Below are 18,960 nucleotides of genomic sequence, written 5' to 3' on the forward strand. Positions count from 1 at the left end.
AACTGAGTTTTTAAAAACAGATTAATAGGACTTCCTGGTGGTGCAGTGGTTAAGAATCCACCTGCCAATGCAGGGGACACAGGTTCGAGCCCTGGTCTGGGAAGATTCCACATGACTCGGAGCAACTAAGCCCGTGCGCCACAACTACTGAGTCTGCGCTCTAGAGACTGTGAGCCACAACTACTGAAGCCCGCGCACCTAGAGCTCATGCTCCGCAACAAGAGGAGCCACTACAATGAGAAGCTCGCCCACGGCATGGAAGAGTAGCCCCTGCTCACTGCAACTAGAAAAAGTCCGTGCGCAGCAATGAAGACCCAGCCCAGCCAAAAATAAATAAATGAATAAATAAATAAATTTAAAAAAACAAAAACAGATTAATAGAGCTCAAACATAAATGCATCAGTCATAGATTTCTTTGCAACATGTATATGTAAAAACATATGAGGCTATATAAAAATATAAATCAATTTTCCATTAAAAGAATATTATAACTGAATGCATAGATAACAACAAAACTGGTATATACAAATTTTATAAATGGTGAATCTTAGAATTAAAAATCATATTGGAAAAGACATCTCACTAAGTAATGTTGTTGTATTTTACTCTGTATCCATTTTTCTGTTAGCAGTTACTATGTAATGGAAAAAGCACAGTACTTGGGAGCCACAGAATACATGTTCAAGCACTGGCACTGGTACTCATGAACTATAAAAGCAAGTTACTTAACTTTTCCGTGCCTGACTTTCTTAAAAGGAAATCAAAAATCCATATCTCATGTGGTTTCATTAAGGTTTTTATGAAGTACTGTCTCTGAAAGAGCTCTGTAAACCATAATGAGCTATAAAATTGTTTAGTTACAGACTGCAAAATATTCTTAATAGAGAACTAAGAGCCTTTATGCCATCCACTACCCCCTCCCCCCCAAAAAGCACAATTAAAACCTGAGATCATAAATCTGATAGACTATGATAAGCATGTCTCACCACCTCTCTTCAAAACCTTACCTTCGAATGAGCAGGCCCTCTTTCTTTCAGAAGTTTATACTGGGGTTGGACTCTATTGAAACGGGCTAACTCATTTACCAGACACATTGGAGTTTTCTCTTTGGGGTTTGCCATTTTATCTTGGAGAGAAGCTGTAAATAAAAAGGCTGTAAAGTTTTTGTGAAGAATGACTTTACAAAATGGAAGAAAAACTAGTTTTGAATTTTTTAGATTGAAATCAGATTGTATATTTGGATTAAATTATTTTCATGAATTTTATACAAAAATTTCAAATCACCTAAAGTCTTCCATTACATGCAACAGAAATATGTATTACATTTTAAACAATAAATTAAGGTAACTTTTTTTCCTAAGTACCTAAATTGCTCTCTATACATATATATGATAACAGCATGCTTAAAGATTTAAAACAATATAAGATTATAATAATTTTTAATTGATCCTGTAACCTTCCTTTCCTCTCAAGAAATTTTAGCATAAACACATAATTTGTATTCTTATTGCTATAAAACTAAATTTTAACTGCTTTTTCATCATTTGATCTTTCTTTTTTTCCTTCTCATTCTGAAGGAACATATTAATTGAAAAAGCTCTAGACTTGGGAATCAAGTCCTAAGTTTAATTACTAGCTCTCCCAACTACTGTGTTTTAGTAACTTTTCTTTTTCTTTTTTTAATGAAACTTTGAAAAGAAGTAGAAAGAATAATTTAAGAAATGACCATGCCCTTTTCACCCAGAACTGAAATTAACACTTTCTATGTTTGCTTTGTCTTACTTTAAAAAAGAAAAAACAGTATTACATTCCAGTTAAGTTCCCTGTATCTTTTCCAGAAACTACCACTATGTGAATTTAAAATATATCCCTCCAGGATATTCTAAAATACATTTATATGAATGCATGCATATCCAGGAAACAAATACCCAGTATTGATATATGTAGCTTTAGAGTTCACATAAATAGTAATATAATAAACATATCATTTTCACAATTTTCTTCACTCTTCATTATGTTTCAGAGAGTTAACTTACATAGATCCAGTGCATTACTTTTAACTGCTGTATAATTTCCAACACAATATTTTATCATAAATTTTTTAATCTTCTCCCTACTGATAGCAGACATTTAGGTTGTTTCCAATTCTTCACTCTTACACATTAAAACACGCTAGCAAACATCACTCAGAAGGAATGTACCAAATTACCTTCCCCTGGCAGCATGAGAATTACTATTTCCCCTCAACCTTGAAAACATGCAGTATAGTCAGATATTTTAATCTCTGACAATCTGATGTTTGACAAAACTTTGTTTTTGATCATTTGAGTTTCCTCTTCTGGGAACTGCTTCTGTCCTTTTTTCTATTGATTATTTTATGCATAATATCAATCTTTTATGGTCTGGGCCTTTTCTGCCTCAAGAAATCCTTCCCTAACCTGAAATGTCTTAATAATTTTTACTTAAATTTACTAAGTCTACTATTCTTTATCTATAAAATAAGGGTAATAATCTATCTTACTTAACTAACTCACAGATTGTTATAAGGTTAAGATTTTTAAATGCATGGTATTTTAAATTCTACCACAATTATTATTACAGCTTCAGAATATTTTCCTAACACTATAGTATTTTACCCTATATTTTTCCTTCATCTAATTTACAGACATATTTAACTGCTTTTTAGTTTTTCTTTCATCTCCCATTAATCAATGTTAAAAAACACTTTAAAACCCAACCAAAAAACATGCAAGTGGATTACTTCCTGCTCAATTAAACTGCAGTCACAATATATAGGGAATACATTAAATAAATGGAAATAGCTGATTTTAGGAACTTCATCTATAAACTTTCTATGGAAAGGTTTAATGTAGAAAATAGTATTCTTTTTAATACATTTAATTAACTTTTTAGTACCCTCTACAGGACTAATAATTTGGTATAATAACTTGATCACAATCATTATGATTAAGAAATTACTTTATAACAATACTACACAAATACCTAATAAGGCATAAGTTTAAAAAAAAAATCTAAGCAATCAACTATAGGACCAATACAGCCGACACCTAATTCTACAATTAAACCATTCTAAGTGGCATACAAACCAAAAATTAATAAATAAATAAACCTAGTAATTATTACTTTTTGGAACAGCACAAAAAAGGCAAAGAATATTAGTCAAGAAAGGTTGAAGAAATCTGCATTTTACTTATTCCATTGTATATCATTCAAATAAACATTTTATAAACTGTACCAGAAAGTCAGTCATTACAAAAAATACAAGGTGACCTGGTACTATAATCAATTTTGGTCCTTGCATACCATGGCATTAAATACTCAAGTACAGTAGACAACACAGCTAACTGAATATCAACAAGCAAAAGAAGAATGAAAATGAGAAAATACTGAAGTCTGGTAAAAATGAGTCAATTTTGCATAACACTAAAATAGCATTTATACTGCTACTATAACAATTTTCATAACTTAGTAATGCTGCATATTCATCTATTATGATGGAAAAAATATTAGGAGCATAGCAAGAATAGACAACTTTATAGTATAAAAATTAATAGCCTAGGATTTAAATATGTTTAAATGTCATTAAAATGATAAGTTTATAGCTCTGTAAACTTGGTAAGAAAATCTGATCTAAATTCTTTAAAGGAAAGTGCTAATAACATGGTATTAAACTTATATTCCATTAATTCTAACTTTCTACTTCATAAAAATAACATGAATCCAATAATGGACTCATGGAATCCATTAACGAAATCCCACAATGGATTTAATGTGTGATTTAAGTTTTGGTGTGAAAGGTGTGCAAAATACATGTAAGATCTCACTTTGATAAAACTTTATAACTAAAACCCAAACATTTAAAGTTGGTAAATTTAAAAATAATTAGTTCTAGTTCATATGTTTTATTTTACAAAATGATTAAAATTTTATTTTCCATAGTTCTTCCTCTATTCAATCTGAAATCTTACTAACTACTTGACAGAGATCAATGGTAGAGCAGTAATAGCAAAATTAAACTAAAATTTTGACAAAATATCTACAAAACTATAAAACAAATTGGTCTATAAAAATTAGGATCTATCAACTTAATTTATATATTACTTTTTTAAAAAGTCAACAAGTACAAAAAGTGAGAAATATGTACACTGTTGCATAAGTACACATTTTCAAGAGACTTAAGAATGTCCTCAATGAAGCTATTTTGAAACAGGCTTCAAGTCTATTTGGTGGCTGGAATAGTAGATACCTACTTAGAAGTAAATAAAATTAATGATAATGAATTTCACAATTCTAAAACTTTGCTTTTGAGAGAACAAATGCCATCTATTTAAGAGCCTGTTTTGGATATCTCTGCCACTGATAGATATCTACGTAACCTTGAGAAAGTACTTAAATCTCACTTTCCTGGACAGTAAAACAGAAATAATAGTTGTTTTTGTATTAGTGGATTATGGTATTGGTTGAATGAAATGATGTAAGATAGTATTAACAATAAGAATGAATTATTATTCTGCTTATAAGTAATCTGTTAAAGCACACTATCATCAAATATGCATACAGAGATATGATTTTATAAACTTTTTTCATGGCTTCCTAAGCTAAAATATTCTGAGTTAAAATGTTCGTTAGGACAAGCTGATTTTATTCATACAAATATACTTCTTTAATATTCTATAAAAAGCATGTATTTGTTATTATTTTTTCGACTTACTATAACATATTAAGTTTGTTTCTACTGAAAAATCCCCAAGTGTGATATAAATTACATTTAAGATTTCTCATATTTTTGTTAGGGAATATTCTACCTTTATTGATATAAAGTTTGTTTACATGTAACTCTCCATAACTTTGATAAGTAACACTGGTAAAATAGCTATTCATAATAACAGGATCTGCACACTCAGCAAAACAGAGACATAAATCTTTTGAGATAGATTGTTTTTATATCTTTATAAAATGCCCTAGACTCTGTGGGGCTTGAATCTTCAAATATACCAAGATAATACAGTTTACAGTTTTCAATTAACAGGCAAAATCCCTGTTCCAAAGGAGCTCAGAGTCTGGTAGAAAAACAGACACATACAAGAAACAAATACACTAAACTACAACATGAAAAGTTCTATAATAAGGCTGTTAGAAGGGACTCCTTAGGTGAACGGGGTGTTGAAAGGTAGGTTTCAAGAGGTGCTGATTAGATTAGTTAAGGAAAGTAGGCATTCACCAAGTTAGCAAGGAAGGAAGAGAGAAAGACAGTCCAGGCTTTTCCAGAGCACACATGCAGGAGAAAGCACAATAAACACATCACATTCTGGCAAATGCAAGTAGATCATTAGCAGACTATAAATGCAGAATAGGATATAGCAGAAAAAACTGTGTGACCAGAATCCACCAAAACACCAAGTTTCCTAAGCCAGAACTTAGAGTAGCAACATTTTTAAGGTAGTTAAATCACGGCCAGAGCTGTTGCTAGTAAATCATAGTCTACCTCACCTGCCGAGCCAAGTCTCTCCACAGAAGAATCCGTTTCCATCCCTGGTCCCAGAAAATGACTTGGACACAGTTTCTATGTCTCTTTGCTGGCTCCCCTTTCCCTATTCCCTGCTATTGGAAGGGACTCTTCCTAATTCCCAAGTAAAATAAAAAGAAAGAAAACAGAGTCAAAAAAGCAAGGAATTTACCTTCCACAGGTTCTTGCCTTCTAGCAGAAATATAACTGTCTGTCCATAGCTGTAACTAAAACAAACCTTATAACTTCAAATTAGACCATAACCTAAGGTGGTCCAAGCAAAATCACCACCCAAGGATCAAACTGCTCTATTATAATTGTCTGTTAATTAAGAAAAATTAAAGTTCCTATCTCATATAGACACAAAAATAAATTCCAAAAGTATTAAAATGCAGAATATAAAAATATGACAAAAGCACAAGAAAACCTGGCTAAATATTTGTCATAATCCTGTAACATAGAAGGCTCTTCTAGATAAGAAACCTAAAAGACATAATGGGATAAACTGACAGATTTAACAACACAAAAAATGTAAAACCTCTATAGAGCAGAACACACCATGAATGACACTAAAAAATAGTCAACAAACTAGGGAAGAAATACTTGTAACATGTGAAGAAAAACTGAAGAGGATAAAAATATAATCCATAAAATATGAAGATGACATAAATCAATTTTTTAAAAAAATCCAACAGAAAAAAATGCACAATCAATTCATATAATGTATTGGGTAAACACATCTGTTCAAAAAGCTAGTGTTTAAAGAAATAAAAATTTGAATTCCAATGAGATATAATTTACCCCATTAGACTGATAAAATGAAAAAAAAGTCATATAAGTATTGACAAGGATGTGTGAAAATGGGTGCAAATTCTATTGATACAAACATAAATAAGTACAAATTTTTTGGTGGGCAATCTGGGAATATTGATTAAAGTTTTTCAATTGCATCTATCTTTAAAACAGAAATTGTACGTCTAGGTAATTCATACTGCAGGAAGACTCGCAAAAGATACACAATGACAACTTACATAGCAAGACTGTAAATGCAAGAGCTATAAACAACCTAAATATTTATCCATCAATAATTGACTGGCTGGGGCTTCCCTGGTGGCGCAGTGGTTGAGAGTCCACCTGCCGATGCAGGGGACGCAGGTTCGTGCCCCGGTCCGGGAAGATCCCACATGCCGCGGAGCGGCTGGGCCCGTGAGCCATGGCTGCTGAGCCTGTGTGTCCGGAGCCTGTGCTCCGCAACGGGAGAGGCCACAACACTGAGAGGCCCGCGTACCGCCAAAAAAAAAAAAAAAAAAAAAAAAAAAAAGATTGACTGGCTACCTAAGCTACAATGGACTATGCAGCTTTGAAAAAAGAATGATGTAGTGACATGGGAAAACATTACAAAATGTTGAATGAAAAAAGCTGTAACAGCTCATTGTCTAATCTTATTTTTATTTTCTTTAAATCAAACGTGCATGTATTAAAGAAGTGGGACTGGCAGCAGGGGGTGTTTACTTTCTGCTTTGAAGTACTGCATCGTTTTACCTTTTTGTTTTTACTTTTTTTGAATATGCATAACTTTTATACCTAAACAATTATTCTACAAAGCCATACCAAATGTCGGAAACAGTTTACAGTGTTAAGTCTTAGACTCTTAATTACTGTTGTCCTTTCTAAAGTATGTACCAAGGTTCTGAAGGAAAGAAAATGCCCAAGGACCTGATTCAAAGCAGACCATAGTGCCATGCCTACAATCTCTGACTTTTCCAAGTGAAGCCACCTTGGGATTTAAACACTGCTAGAACATAGTATGGTCTTACCAACATTTGGTACGGTGGGTCTCCTTAACTCTAGCCATTCTAATAGGTGTGTAATGTATCTCATTGTAGTTTTAATTAGCATTTCCCTCAAAACTAATAATGTTGAGCATCTTTTCATTTGTTTATATGTTATCTACATATATATATATATACATACATATATATATATGAAGTACAGTGTCTATCTGAATATTTTTAATTAGGTCATTTCTTTTTCTTATTGTTTTATCTGAGGAGTTCTTTGTAGATTCTAAATACAAGTCATTAATCAGGAATATGCTTGGCAAAAAATATTTCCCAGTATGTGGCATCTCTTTTCATTCTCTTACTAGAGTCTTTCAAAGAGCAGACTTTAATTTTAATAATGTCTAATGTATCAATTTGTTCAGTTATAGATTGTGCTTTTGGTGTTGTATCTAAGAAATCATTACCTACCTGAGGTCTCAAAGATTTTCTCCTGTGTTTTCTACTAGAAGCTTTAGGTTGCAAACTTAGGTCTCTGAACCATTTTGAATTAATTTTTTCTACATGGTGCAAAGTATGGATTAAATTTCATATTTTGTATATTGATATCCAAAGTTCAAGCACTATTAGTGGAAAAGGCTATATTTTCCCCATTGTATTGCTTTTGTGTTTTTGTCAAAAATCAGTTATCTATATGTAAGTATGTTTATTTCTGGACTACCTATTCTGTTTCATTGACCTGTGTTTGTCCATCTTTACGCAAATGCCATTTTTACCATAGCTTTATAAAAATTCTTGAAATTAGGTAGTGTTGGCTCCCCAATACTGTTCTTTTTCAAAGTTGTTTTAGATATTCTAAGTTCTTGCAATTCCATGTGAAATTATTTTAGGCAAAAATGCCTTCAAGGATTAGAGTAGAATTCCCCTGAATTTACAGATTAATGTGGTGAAATTTTAACAAAGTTGAGCCTTCCAACCTGTGTACATGACATACAGTCAATTCTCATTATTGAGATGATGATATCTCAATGATAGCTATGTTTTTTAATGTTCCCACAGTGAACTATCAAATACTGAATCACTGCTTCTGAGGAAATAAAAGGTTAGGTTCCTGTAAGCCCCTGGTCATAACATTTTTGTTAGTCAATTAATAAATAACCCTGTTTTATCTGTGTTTCTGGCTAAAATCCCTTACTTAATATATACTGTTGAATCACTAATATTGAACTCACAACTAACAGTAACTCCTGCCTGAATGAAGTTTATCTAAACACATACATCTTACCCCTAAGGCATATCACAGCCTTCCTGTGCTTAGGGACACTACAAAGCACTTCAGCACTATGCTTGGGGGCCATTTTAAACAGCCAAATCACCAACATAAAGCACAAAAATTTGAAAAATGTGGCACTAAATAAACAGAGAAAAGGACGCTTGCTTATAGCCAGAGAACTGAAACAAGAAAGCAGAGTGTCACCTTGTTCAGCCTCAGTTCAGATTGCGCACAAAGGGCAACTCAAATTTTTCACACTCTGCAGGTGTCAGCAAATGATCACAAAAGCGTTGCAAGTATTATTTTGGGGTTACATATAAATTTTAGCAAATAGACCAATTCACAAATACAGAATACATGAAAAATGAGGATCAAATGGATCTCTCAATTTACTTAGGTATCCTTTCATTTCAGCAGTATTTTATATTACTGAACATAAATATTCTTTTAACTTACTTTGTTGTATTTATCCATATATGTACTTCATATTTTTGATACTGTTGTAAATGGGTTTTTTTTCAGATTCTTCCTTGCTAATGTATAGAAGTACAACAAATTTTTGCATATTGATCTTGCATCCTTCAATCTTACTATACTTATTCATTAGGTCTAGTAGAAGTCTATCAAATTTTCTACATAGAAAATCAGGTAATCTGTGAATTAGGACAGTTTTATTCCTTTCTTTGCAATGTGAATACCATTTATTTCCTTTTCTTGTCCTACTGCACTAGCTACAACCTCCAGGACAATGCTGAAAAGGACTGGTGAAAGTAGACATCTCTAACTTGTTTCTAATTTTAGAAAAAAGTGTTTAATCTTTCCACCAATAAGTACAATATCAGCAAACAAAGTTTGTCATGGATGCCCATTTTCATACTGAGGAAGTTCATTTCTATTCCTGGTTTACTGAAGGCTTTTTTAAAAATCAGGAATGGTTACTGGATTAGTCGAATGATTTTTCTGCATCTATTGAAATGACTGTTTACTTTCTTAATGTGGGGAATTATATATATTATTTGATTTTTTTGAATGTTAAACCAACCTTACATTCCTGGGGTAAACCCCACATGGTCATGACATAATACCCTTTTAAAATTTTGTTGAATTTGATTTGCTAAAATTCTGTTTAGATTTTTTACATCTATGTTTGTGAGTAGTATTGTTCTGTAGTTTCCTTGGAATGTCTTTGTCTGGTTCTGGTACCCCAGTAATGCTGACATCAAAGTCTTTGGAAAACATTCCCTCCACTTCAAATATTTTTGAAAAGTTTGTGTAGAATCAATATTATCTCTTCCTATAGTATTTAGTACAATTCACCAGTGAAACTATCTGAACCTGGAGTTTTCTTTGTGAGAACATTTTTTAAGTACAAATTTCGTATCTTTACTACATATAAGGCTATTCAGATTATCTCTTATTTTCTTCTGCTTCCTTTGGGATCTGTTCTTTTCTACATTATTAAGGTGGAAATTAAAGTCACTTATTTGAGACCTTTCTTCCTTTCTAGTATAGATATTTAGAGCTACAGATTTCCCACTAAGTACTGTTTTAGCAGCATCTTCCAATACATTGTGCTTCTGTTCTTACACAACTTAAAATACTTTATAATTTCCCTTTTGATTTCTTCTTTTAATCATGAATTACTTATAAGCATGCTATTTAATTTCCAAATATTGGGGATTTACCAAGGATCTTTCTATTAATGATTTCTAATTTAACTGCACTGTGATCTGAGAAGATTCTTTGTATGAGTTGAATCCTTTTGAATTTATTGAGACTTGTTTTATGGCCCAGAATATAGTCTATCTTGGTAAATGTTCTGTGTGAACTTGTGAACAAATGTGTATTCTGCTCTTCTTGAGTAAAGTGGTCTGTAAATGCAGCCAGGTCAAGTTGACAGTGTTACTCAAGTTAACTATATCTTTGTAATTTTTCTGTCCATTTGTTATATCAATTATTGAGAGGGGTTACTGAAATCTCTGACTATAATTGTGAATGTTTCCTTGAATTTCTATTAGTTTGTGCTTCATTTGTTTTGAGCTTAGGTACATAAATATTTAGCATTGGTATGTCCTCTTAATTAACTGATCCCTTTATTGTTATGAAATGATCTTATTTTTACCAGGTAATAAATATTCCTTGCTCTCAAATCTATTTTGATATTAATAAAACCAAGTTTTATTAAAGAAACTCCAAGTTTCTTTCAACTAAGTTAGCATGTTATGTCTTTTTCATTATTTTATTTTTAACCTATTTGTGTTTATAGTTACTATTTCTTACAGGCAAATATATGGTTGGGTCTTGCTTTTTAATCCAATTTCAGCCTTTAAATTGGGACATTTAGACTATTTACTTTTTTAAAAATATCAAACGCTACACAAATTTATGTGTCATATTTGTACATCTTCTCTGTATCATTCCAGTTTTAATATATGTGCTGCTGAAGCAACACTAGACTATCTACATTTAATGTGATTATACGTATCATTAGGTTTGAGCCTATCATCCTGCTATTTATTTTATATTTTTCCCATCTGGCCTTTGTTCCCTTCATCTTTTTGTGGTTTCTGCTGAATTATTTTGTATATTCAATTCTATCTACTTTTTTTGGCTTATTAGTTATAACTTTTTGTTTTGCTCTTTTACTGGCTGCTTTAGAGTTTATTATATATACCTTTAACTTATCATAGTCTACCTTTATATTATACCACATAATCAAGGGCATTAGAAACTTTAATAACATCCCTCCCTTTCTCCCTCAACCTTCAAGTTATTATGCATTGTAATTTTATGTAAAAGCCACACAATACCTTAATATTTTTGCTTTAAACAATAAATTACCTTTTAGAAAGATTAAACTAATAAAAAAAACTTATACATTTACCCAAGTAATTACCATTTCTGCTTTTTTCATCTTTTTCATTTTCCTGCTGCCTGAAGGACATTGTTTATAATTTTTCTTGTAGTGGGGGAGTGCTGAGTAAGGAATTTGCATAGACATTTCTCCAATAATGATATACAAACAGCCGACAAGCATATGAAAAGATATTAAAATCACTAGTATCAAAGCAATGCAAATGAAAACCATAAGATACCACTTCATACCTATTAAGACGGCCATTACCAAAAAAAGAAAGAAAGGAAGGGAAGGAGGAAAAAAATAAGTATTGGTGAGGACGTGGGGAACTTGGAACCCTTGTTCATTATTAGTGGGAATTCGAAATCATGTAGCCACTATGGAAAACAGTAATTAAACACAGAATTACCATAGGATCCAGCAATTTCACTCCTGGAAAAATAGACCCAGAATAACAGAAAGCAGGGACTTGAACAGATATATGCACTCCCATGTTCACTGCAGCATTATTCACAACAGCCAAAAGGTGGAAGCACCCCAAATGTCTACCAATGGATGAGTGAATAAATAAAATGTGGTATATATATAAAACGGAATATTATTCAGTCTTAAAAAGGAAATTGTGACACAGGCTATAACACGAATGAACTTCGAAGACATTATGCTAAGTAAAATAAGCCAGTCACAAAAGGACTTGTACAATTCCACTTATACGAGATATCGAGAGCAGTCAAACTCATAAAGACAGAAAGTAGAATGGTGGTTGACAGGGGCTGGTGGATTGGAGAATGGGGAGTCAGTGTTTTAATGGGTACAGAGTTTCAGTTTGGGAATATCAAGAAGTTCTGCAGATGGGTGTTGGTGATGGTGATGGTTATACAACACTGTTCAGCTACTTAGTGCCACCATACACTTAAAAATGGTTAAAATGGGGGACTTCTCTGGTGGCACAGTGCTTGGGAATCCGCCTGCCAATGCACAGGGCACGCGTTCCAGCCCTGGTCTGGGAAGATCTCACATGCTGCAGAGCAACTAAGCCTATGCACCACAACTACTGAGCCTGTGCTCTAGAGCCTGCATGCCACAATTACTGAAGCCTGTGTGCCTAGAGAGCGTGCTCTGCAACAAGAGAAGCCACAGCAATGAGAAGCCCATGCACCACAATGAAGAGTAGCCCCCGCTCACCGCAAATAGAGAGAAAGCCTGCATGAAGAAACAAAGACCCAACGCAGCCAAAAAAAACAAATTAATTTTTAAAAAGATGGTTAAAATGGTAAATTTTGTTATATATATTTTACCACAATTAAAAATTTAAAAATAAAACAAAAAAGTCACTTTTTTGTTTCCTCTGAAATTTTTTTTTATTGAAGTATAGCTGATTTACAATGTTGTGTTAGTTTCAGGTGCACAGCAAAGTGATTTAGATATATATCTATATTTTTTCAGATTCTTTTCCATTATAGGTTATTACAAGATATAGAATATAGCTCCCTGTGCTATACAGTGGGTCCTTGTTTATTTTATATATAGTAGTGTGTATCTGTTAATCCCAAACTCCTAATATATCCCTCCCCTGCCTTTCCCCTTTGCTAACCATAAATTTGTTTTCTATGTCTGTGAGTCTAGTTCTGTTTTGTAAATAAGTTCCTTTGTATGACAAGTCACTTCTTTTCGGAAAGCATTTTCAGTGGGAACAGAATCCAAAGTTGACAAGTATTTTATAGTCTTTTAAAAATGTCACTCCACTCTTTTCTGGCTTGCAGTGTCCAACAAAAACTCTGTCATTCTTGTCTCTATTTCTCTGTTCATGTCTTTTTTTCCTCTGACTGCTTTTAAGATTTCCTTTCACTATCACTGATTTTCAGCCATTTGATTATGATGTGCCTTAGTGTGGGTTTTTAAATGTTTCTTTCAAATCAGATTCATTGAGCTTTACAGATCTATGGAGTTTATAGTTTTTTGTTTTGGGTTTTTTTTTTTAGTTCATTAAACACAGAAAATATTCAGTCATTATTTGTTCTAATATTTTTCTGTTCCCCCCCCCTTCTCCTGAGAATCTAATTACTTTATCTTAGACTATATATTATCCAACAGCTCATAGATGCTGTTCATTTTTTTTCAGTCTTTTCACTCTGTGCTTCATTTTGGATAGTTGTTATTCCTACGTATTCAAGCTCACTTATCTTTTCTTCTACAGTGTCTTATCTGCTATTAATTCCATCAAGTATCTTTTTCTTTCAGATACTACATTCTTCGTTTCTAGAATTTCCATTTAAGCGTATTTTTGTATCTTTTATTTCTATTCTCTTCATTTTTCTATTTTCTTCTCCCTTCCTGAACACTGACAGCATATTAGTAGCAACTCTTTTGACAGCTTTGTCTGCTAAATCAATCATCATTGTCATTTCTGGGTCTCTTTCTATTGATTGATCTTTTTTTACCCTAGTTATGGGTCATATTTTCATGCTTCGTTGCAACCTTTTTTATTTTCTAATTGAAAGGAAACTGACATAACATCAAATTAACCATTTCAAAGTGAAGACATCAGTAGCATTTAGTACAGTCACAACGTTGTGCAAACACCTCTACTTAGTTCCAAAACATTTTTATCACACCAAACTAAACTCGGTACCCATTAGGCAGTTACTCCCCTTTCCTCCTCACCCCCAGGACCTGACAACAACCAACCTGTGCTCTGTCTCTATAGATTTACTTATTCTAGACATTTCATATAAATGGAATCAGACAACATGTGACCCTGGTGTCTGACTTCTTTCACGTAGCAATATGTTTTTGAGCTTCACCACATTGTACTATGTATCAGTACATCATCTCTTCTTACAGCTAAATAATATTCTATGGTGTGTATGTACCACAATTTGTTTACCCAGTCATCTAACCATTTGGGCTGCTTCTACCAACTGGCCATTGTAAACAGTGTTACTATGAACATGTGTGTACCTATATTTGGTACCTGTTTTCAATTCTTTTGGGTATACATCTAGAGTGGAATTGCATGGTAATTGTATGTTTAACTTTTTAAAGAACTGCCAAACTGTTTTCCACAGAAGCTGAAACACTTTACATTCCCATCTGCATTGTACAGGTGTTCTGATTTCTCCACATCACCATCAACACTTGTTACTGTTGGTCTCTTTGAATCTAACCATACTAGTGAGCCTGAAGGGGTACTAATTGTGGTTTTCATTTGCATTTCCCTAACTACTAATGAGGTTGAGTATTTGTTCATGTGCATGTTGGCCATATGTACATCTTCTTTGGAGAACTGTCTATGTCCTTTACCCATTTTTAGTTGGGCTGTCTTTTTTTTTCTAATATTTATTCATTTATTTTTGGCTGCATCAGATCTTAGTTGCGGCACGCAGGATCTTTTGTTGCAGCACGTGGACTCTTCGTTGCAGCATGCAGGCTTCTCTCTAGTTGTGGTGTGTGGGCTTCTCTCTAGTTGTGGCGTGTGGGCTCCAGAGCACACGGGCTCTCTAGTTGTGGCACACAGGCTCCAGAGCACATGGGCTCTGCAGTTGCCACATGTGGGCTCAGTAGTTGTGGTGCACAGGGGCTTAGTTGCCCCACAGCATGTGGGATCTTAGTTCCCCAACCAGGGATCGAATACGCATCCCCTGCATTGGAAGGCAGATTCTTAACCACTGGACCACCAGGGAAGTCCCTGAGTTGCCTTTTTATTGTTGAGTTGTAAGAGTTATAGTTCTTATATTTAGGTCTTTGATCCATCTTGAGTTAATTTTTGTATGTGGTGTGAGGTAGGGATCCAAGTTTATTCTTTTGCATGTGGATATCCAGTTGTCCCAGAACTATCTGTTGAAGATATTCTTCTTTCCTGCATTGAGTGGTCTTGGCAATCTTGTCAAAAATCAGTTGGCTATATAAGTATTAGTTTATTTCTAGCCTCTCAATTCTATTCCATTGGTCTATACCTCTTTCCTTATGCCAGAACCACTGTTTTGATTACTATAGTTTTACAATATGATTTGAAATGGGGGAGGTATGAACCCTCCAACTGTGTTCTCTTTCAAGACTGTTTTGGCTATTTAGGCCCACTGAAATTCCATAAGAAGTTGAAGATCAGCTTTTCAAGTTCTGCAAAAAAGGTCACTGGAATTTTGATAGACATCATATTGAATATGTACACTGTTTTGCAAGGTATTGCCATCTTAATGTTAAGTCTTCAAATCCATAAACACAAAATATCTTTCCATTTATTTAGGTCTTCTTTAGTATCTTTCAACAGTGTTGTATAGTTTTCAGAGTACAGGTCTTTCAATTCCTGTATGCTTTTAGATGCTAGTATGAATGGAACTGTTTTCTTAATTTCCTTTTTGGATTCTATACCGCTGGTATACAGAAACACAATTGTATTTTGTGTGATCTTGTACTTACAACTTTTCTGAATTCATTTGTTAGCTCTATTTGGTTTCTTGTAGATTCTTTGGGATTTTCTATATATCAATACATGGTAACATGTCATCTACAAATAAAAATAGTTTTACTTCTTCCTTCCCAATTTGGATGTCTTTTATTCCTTTTTCTTGTCTAACTGCTCTGGCTATAACTTCCAGTACAATGTTGAATAGCAGTGGTGAGGACAGGCATCCTTGCCTTGTCCCTGAACATAAGGAGAAAGTTTTTAGTCTTTCACCATTGAACTGGATGCTAGCTGTGAGTTTTCCATAAATGCCCTTTATCATGCTGAAGAAGTGCCCTTCTATTCCTAGTTTTTGAGTGTTTCTAATATGAACAGGTGTTGGATTTTGTCAAATGCTTTCTGTATCAACTGATACAGAAAGGTGATCATGTGAGGGTTTCTTTCCATTGCTCTATTAATGTAGTGGATTACACTGATTGATTTTCCTATGCTGAACCACTCTTGCATTCCTGGAATAAATCCCACTTGGTCATGGTGTATAATCCTTTATATATATTGTTGGATTCAGTTTGTTAGTATTTTGTTGAGGGTTTTTGCATCTATATTCATAAGGAATATTGATCTGTAGTGGTTTTTTTTTCATGGTGTCTTTGTTTGGCTTTGGTATCAGAGTAATACTGGCCTCATAGAATGAATTAGGAAGTATTGCCTCCTCTCCTATGTTTTGGAAGAGTTTGAGAAGGATTGGTGCTAATTCTTCTTTAAATGTTTGGTAGAATTCATCAGTGAAGCCATCTGGTCCTGGACTTTTCCTTGTTTGGGAGGGATTTTTTAAAAAATAAATTTGTTTGTTTGTTTATGGCTGCAATGGGTCTTCGGTGCTGCACGCGGGCTTTCTCTAAGTTGCGGCGAGTGGGGGCTACTCTTCATTGAGGCATGTGCAGGTGTATCATTGCAGTGGCTTCTCTTGTTGCAGAGCACAGGCTCTAGGTGCACGGGCTTCAATAATTGTGGCTTGTGGGTTCAGTAGCTGTGGCTCACGGGCTCTAGAGCGCAGGCTCAGTAGTTGTGGCATATAGGCTTAGTTGCTCTGCAGCATGTGGGATCTTCCCAGACCAAGGCTCAAATCCGTGTCCCCTGCATTAGCAGGAGGATTCTTAACCACTGCGCCACCAGGGAAGTCCCAGGATTTTTTTTTTTAACTGATTCAATCTGTTTACTTCTTATAGGGCTGTTGATATTTTCTATTTCTTCTTAAGTCAGTTTTGGTAATCTGTGTTTCTAGAAATTTGTCCATTGCATGTAGGTTATCCAATTTGTTGTTCACAGTACTATCTTATAATCTTTTTAATTTCTTTAAGGTCATGGTAATGTCACCACCTTCATTTCTGATTTTAGTTATATTCGTCTTTGCTCTTTTTGTCAGTCTAGCTAAAGATCTGTCAATTTTGTTATCTTTTCAAAGAACCAACTTTTAGTTTTGCTGATTCCCTATACTGTTTCCCATTCTCTATTTTGTTTATCTCCACTTTAATCTTTATCATTTTCTTTCTTCAGCTAGCTTTGGGTTTAATTTTGCTCTTTTTCTAGTTTTCTTAAGGTGAAAAGTTAGGTTATTTGTTTGAGATCGTTCTTTTTAAATGTAGGTGTTTAATGCTATAAATTTCCCTCTGAGCACTGCTTTCGCTGCATCCCACACATTATCGTATATTGTATTTTCATTTTCATTTGTCTTTAATTATTTTCTAATTTCCCCTATGATTTCTTCTTTGACCTCTTGGTTATTTAAGAGTGAGTGTACTGTTTAAATACTACATATTTTTGAGGTTTTTGGTACTCTGTCACTGACTTCTAGCTTCAATCCACTGTGAACAGAGAAGATACTTTGTATGATTTCAATCTTTCAAAATGTATTGAGACTTGTTTTGTGGCCTAACATATGGCCTATTCCTGGAGAATGCTTTATGTGCACTTAATAAGAATTTGTATGTTGCTGTTGCTGAACACTCTGTATGTATCTGTTAGGTCTAATTAGCTTATAGTGTTGTTCAAGTCCTCTATTTCCTTACTGATCTTCTGTCTAGATGCTCTATCCCTTATTCAAGGTAAGGCAAGCATTTTAATTTTGAATTGGATGACAAACACTAGGAATTTTACATTGTTGGGTACTGAATTGTGTTGTATTCCGCTATACAGTGTTGGACTTTGTTCTGGTGCACAGTTAAATTACTTGGGATAACTTGGAGCCTTCTGAAGACTCTTTCCAATGCCCTGTGTATTACAAGGTATTTACACTCTAGATAATGGAGACACAAACTATTCCCAGTTTTGTGTGAGCTCCAGAAACTGTTTTCTTACTGCTTTCCAGTAGTTCTTTCCCTGACTTTGAGTAGGTCCTGCCATGCATCTACAGATCAGAACTGAGCCAAGGACTCAAGAAGAACCCTCTGCAGTTCTCCAGAATGCATATGTGCTTGAGTGTACTCTTTAACATATATTCGCCACTCTCCCCCAAAGCTCCCTTCTCTCCAGTACTCTGACCTACAATTCTAACCACCACCTTGGTCTTCCTAAACTCTTATCTCTGTTTCCTAATCCCAACAAAATTGGGCTCTGTTTTGATTCCTCCTCGAACTACAGCCTGTAAACAACTTCCAGGCTCTACTGTAAACTAGTGCGATAGAAGGGCTTACCTCATTTGTTTCTATTCTCTCAGGCATCACAGCCTGCCGCCATCTGTCATCCAATGTCTAAAAACCACTGATCACATATTTAATATGTTCTCAAGTTATTTAAGGAGAAAGAGAATATTACTGCTGCAAAACACATTACCCCCAACTTAATGGCTTAAAAAATAAGCATTTATTTTTTTCACATAGTCTCTAAGGTTCAGCAATCAAGGAGCAGCTGGGCTGGGTGGTTCTGACTCAGAATCTCTCATGGGGTTGCAGTCAAGATGCTGATGGAGAGCAGTCTAGGTAGGGCTGGAAGCTTGACAAGGGCTGGAGGATCTGCTTTCAAGAAGGCTCAGTCACACAGTTAGCTAAAGGTCTTGGTTCCTTGTTAGCTGTTGGCAGGAGGCCTCAATTTCTCACCATGTGGGCCTCTCCAGTGGGC

At 34.2% G+C, this 18,960-nt stretch overlaps 1 protein-coding gene across 8 annotated transcripts in view; it reads right to left on the reverse strand.

Annotated features, from left to right (window-relative positions):
• Nucleotides 1-18,960, reverse strand: part of STAU2 (staufen double-stranded RNA binding protein 2) — a 301,650-nt gene that overhangs the window by 268,629 nt on the left and 14,061 nt on the right. For 2 of the 8 annotated variants that reach the window (XM_081258152.1, XM_081258156.1), the window contains exons 2-3: nt 5,512-5,641; nt 1,008-1,153 (exon numbers count right to left, since the gene is read on the reverse strand). The exons of 2 other annotated variants lie outside the window; for them this stretch is intronic. In XM_081258152.1, coding sequence (XP_081114278.1) covers nt 1,008-1,153; nt 5,512-5,551 — 186 coding nt within the window. In that variant the 5' untranslated portion in view covers nt 5,552-5,641. Of the gene's footprint in view, nt 1-1,007; nt 1,154-5,511; nt 5,642-18,960 lie in introns of those variants that run through there. 4 more of the 8 variants (XM_081258155.1, XM_081258159.1, XM_081258153.1 and 1 more) reach the window with 3 other exon arrangements.

Source organism: Mesoplodon bidens, assembly GCF_964165515.1.
Source record: "Mesoplodon bidens genome assembly, chromosome: 16".
Classification (NCBI taxonomy): domain Eukaryota; kingdom Metazoa; phylum Chordata; class Mammalia; order Artiodactyla; family Ziphiidae; genus Mesoplodon; species Mesoplodon bidens.